General features: G+C 63.4%; 1 protein-coding gene across 2 annotated transcripts in view; it reads left to right on the top strand.

Annotated features, from left to right (window-relative positions):
* The window catches only part of Fam32a (family with sequence similarity 32, member A), a 10,680-nt gene extending 9,691 nt beyond the window's left edge, over positions 1 to 989 (top strand). For both annotated transcript variants that reach the window (XM_013028365.1, XM_013028364.1), the window contains one exon: positions 136 to 989. In XM_013028365.1, coding sequence (XP_012883819.1) covers positions 136 to 204 — 69 coding nt within the window. In that variant the 3' untranslated portion in view covers positions 205 to 989. The remainder of the gene's footprint in view (positions 1 to 135) is intronic.
* The last annotated feature ends 316 nt before the right edge of the window (positions 990 to 1,305 follow it).

The raw sequence follows: 1,305 nt of genomic DNA, 5'->3' as shown, positions 1-1,305 counted from the left end.
GTGGGGGCCCCTGGGGAGGGGGGGGCCAGGGCTGTGGGGGCCCCTGGGGAGGGGGGTGGGGGCCCAGGGCTGTGGGGGCCCCTGGGGAGGGGGGGCACCCTCCTGATGCCAGCCCTGCTGCTTCCTGCTTCCCAGGACTTCAACAGACACCTGGACACGCTGACCGAGCACTACGACATCCCCAAAGTCAGCTGGACCAAGTAGAGCGGCCGTCCACTCCCACCCCCTGCCGCCCAGCCTCCTCCAGACTCCTGCACCCCTCCCTCCCATCCCCCACCGCCCAGCCTCCTCCAGACGCCCAGCCTCCTCCAGACTCCCGGCCTCCATCCTGCATACCCCTTCCCATCTCGAGGCTTCCAGATCTGAAAGAGCCCTTGGCAGTTCTCAGGGGAAAGCTGGCCTTACCCACCCGAAGGGTCTTTTTGAGGTGGGATCCTGGAAGAGGCCCAGTCAGCTGCCCGCCAGGTGAAAAGGAGACCCTCACAGACCTCCTCCACGGGCAGCTCCAAGACCACCCTCACCCACCGCTTTCCACCAAAGTGGGACTCCCCGCCCAGGCTCCCACAGCCATGGACGCTGGGGCCAGGCAGGCCGCGGGCAGAGCTGCCACCCAAGACAAGGGCTGGCCCTTCCCTGCCCATCACCGCCATGACGGACCTCCCTGATGCAGGGATCAGTGGGGTGAGGACCGCGGCAGAGCCACCAGCCACCCTGGACCCAGGCCCAGTATGCACGCAGCTGCCCCGTGTGGGGCCGCGCGGCTCCCTGGCCTGAAGACAGTGACAGGAGCAGGACACCGAGAGGACACAGAGTCAGAGCAGGTGATGCTTGGGGCCTGGGCCCAGCCCTGGACGACCGAGGTCTTTGAGGGCCTCCAGCTACCGTGTGGTCGGACTGCACCTGCTGCTGACAGACCCTGAACCAGTCAGCAGCCCCAGGATAAAGCCTCAGGCTGTGTGTAACCTGCATAATAAAGCCTGCCAGAGCTTGCAGGAGAAGGCCACCGAGTACTGTCCACCGACAGGGTGTGGTGCTGAACCTGTGTGTGCAACTCCCTTGGCTATTTTGGGCAAGGCCAGTGCTCTACCACTTTGAGCCGTAGCTCCACTTTCAGTTTTCTGGTGGTTATTGCAAATAAGGGTCTCTCCGATTTTCCTGCCTGCGCTTGCTTTGAACCACGATGGTCAGATCTCAGGCTCCTGAGAGGCCACTGCTGCCTCCTGGAGGAACTGTTCTGTGTAGGCATGGAAGGGAGATGGCAAATGCTTGGCACTGGCCTTCCGTACTGTAGACCCTTTGGAGTTT

Source organism: Dipodomys ordii, unplaced genomic scaffold, assembly GCF_000151885.1.
Source record: "Dipodomys ordii isolate 6190 unplaced genomic scaffold, Dord_2.0 Scaffold108, whole genome shotgun sequence".
NCBI classification, from domain to species: domain Eukaryota; kingdom Metazoa; phylum Chordata; class Mammalia; order Rodentia; family Heteromyidae; genus Dipodomys; species Dipodomys ordii.
Note: the sequence above shows the minus strand (reverse complement) of the source record. Positions and strands in the feature narration are given on the sequence as shown.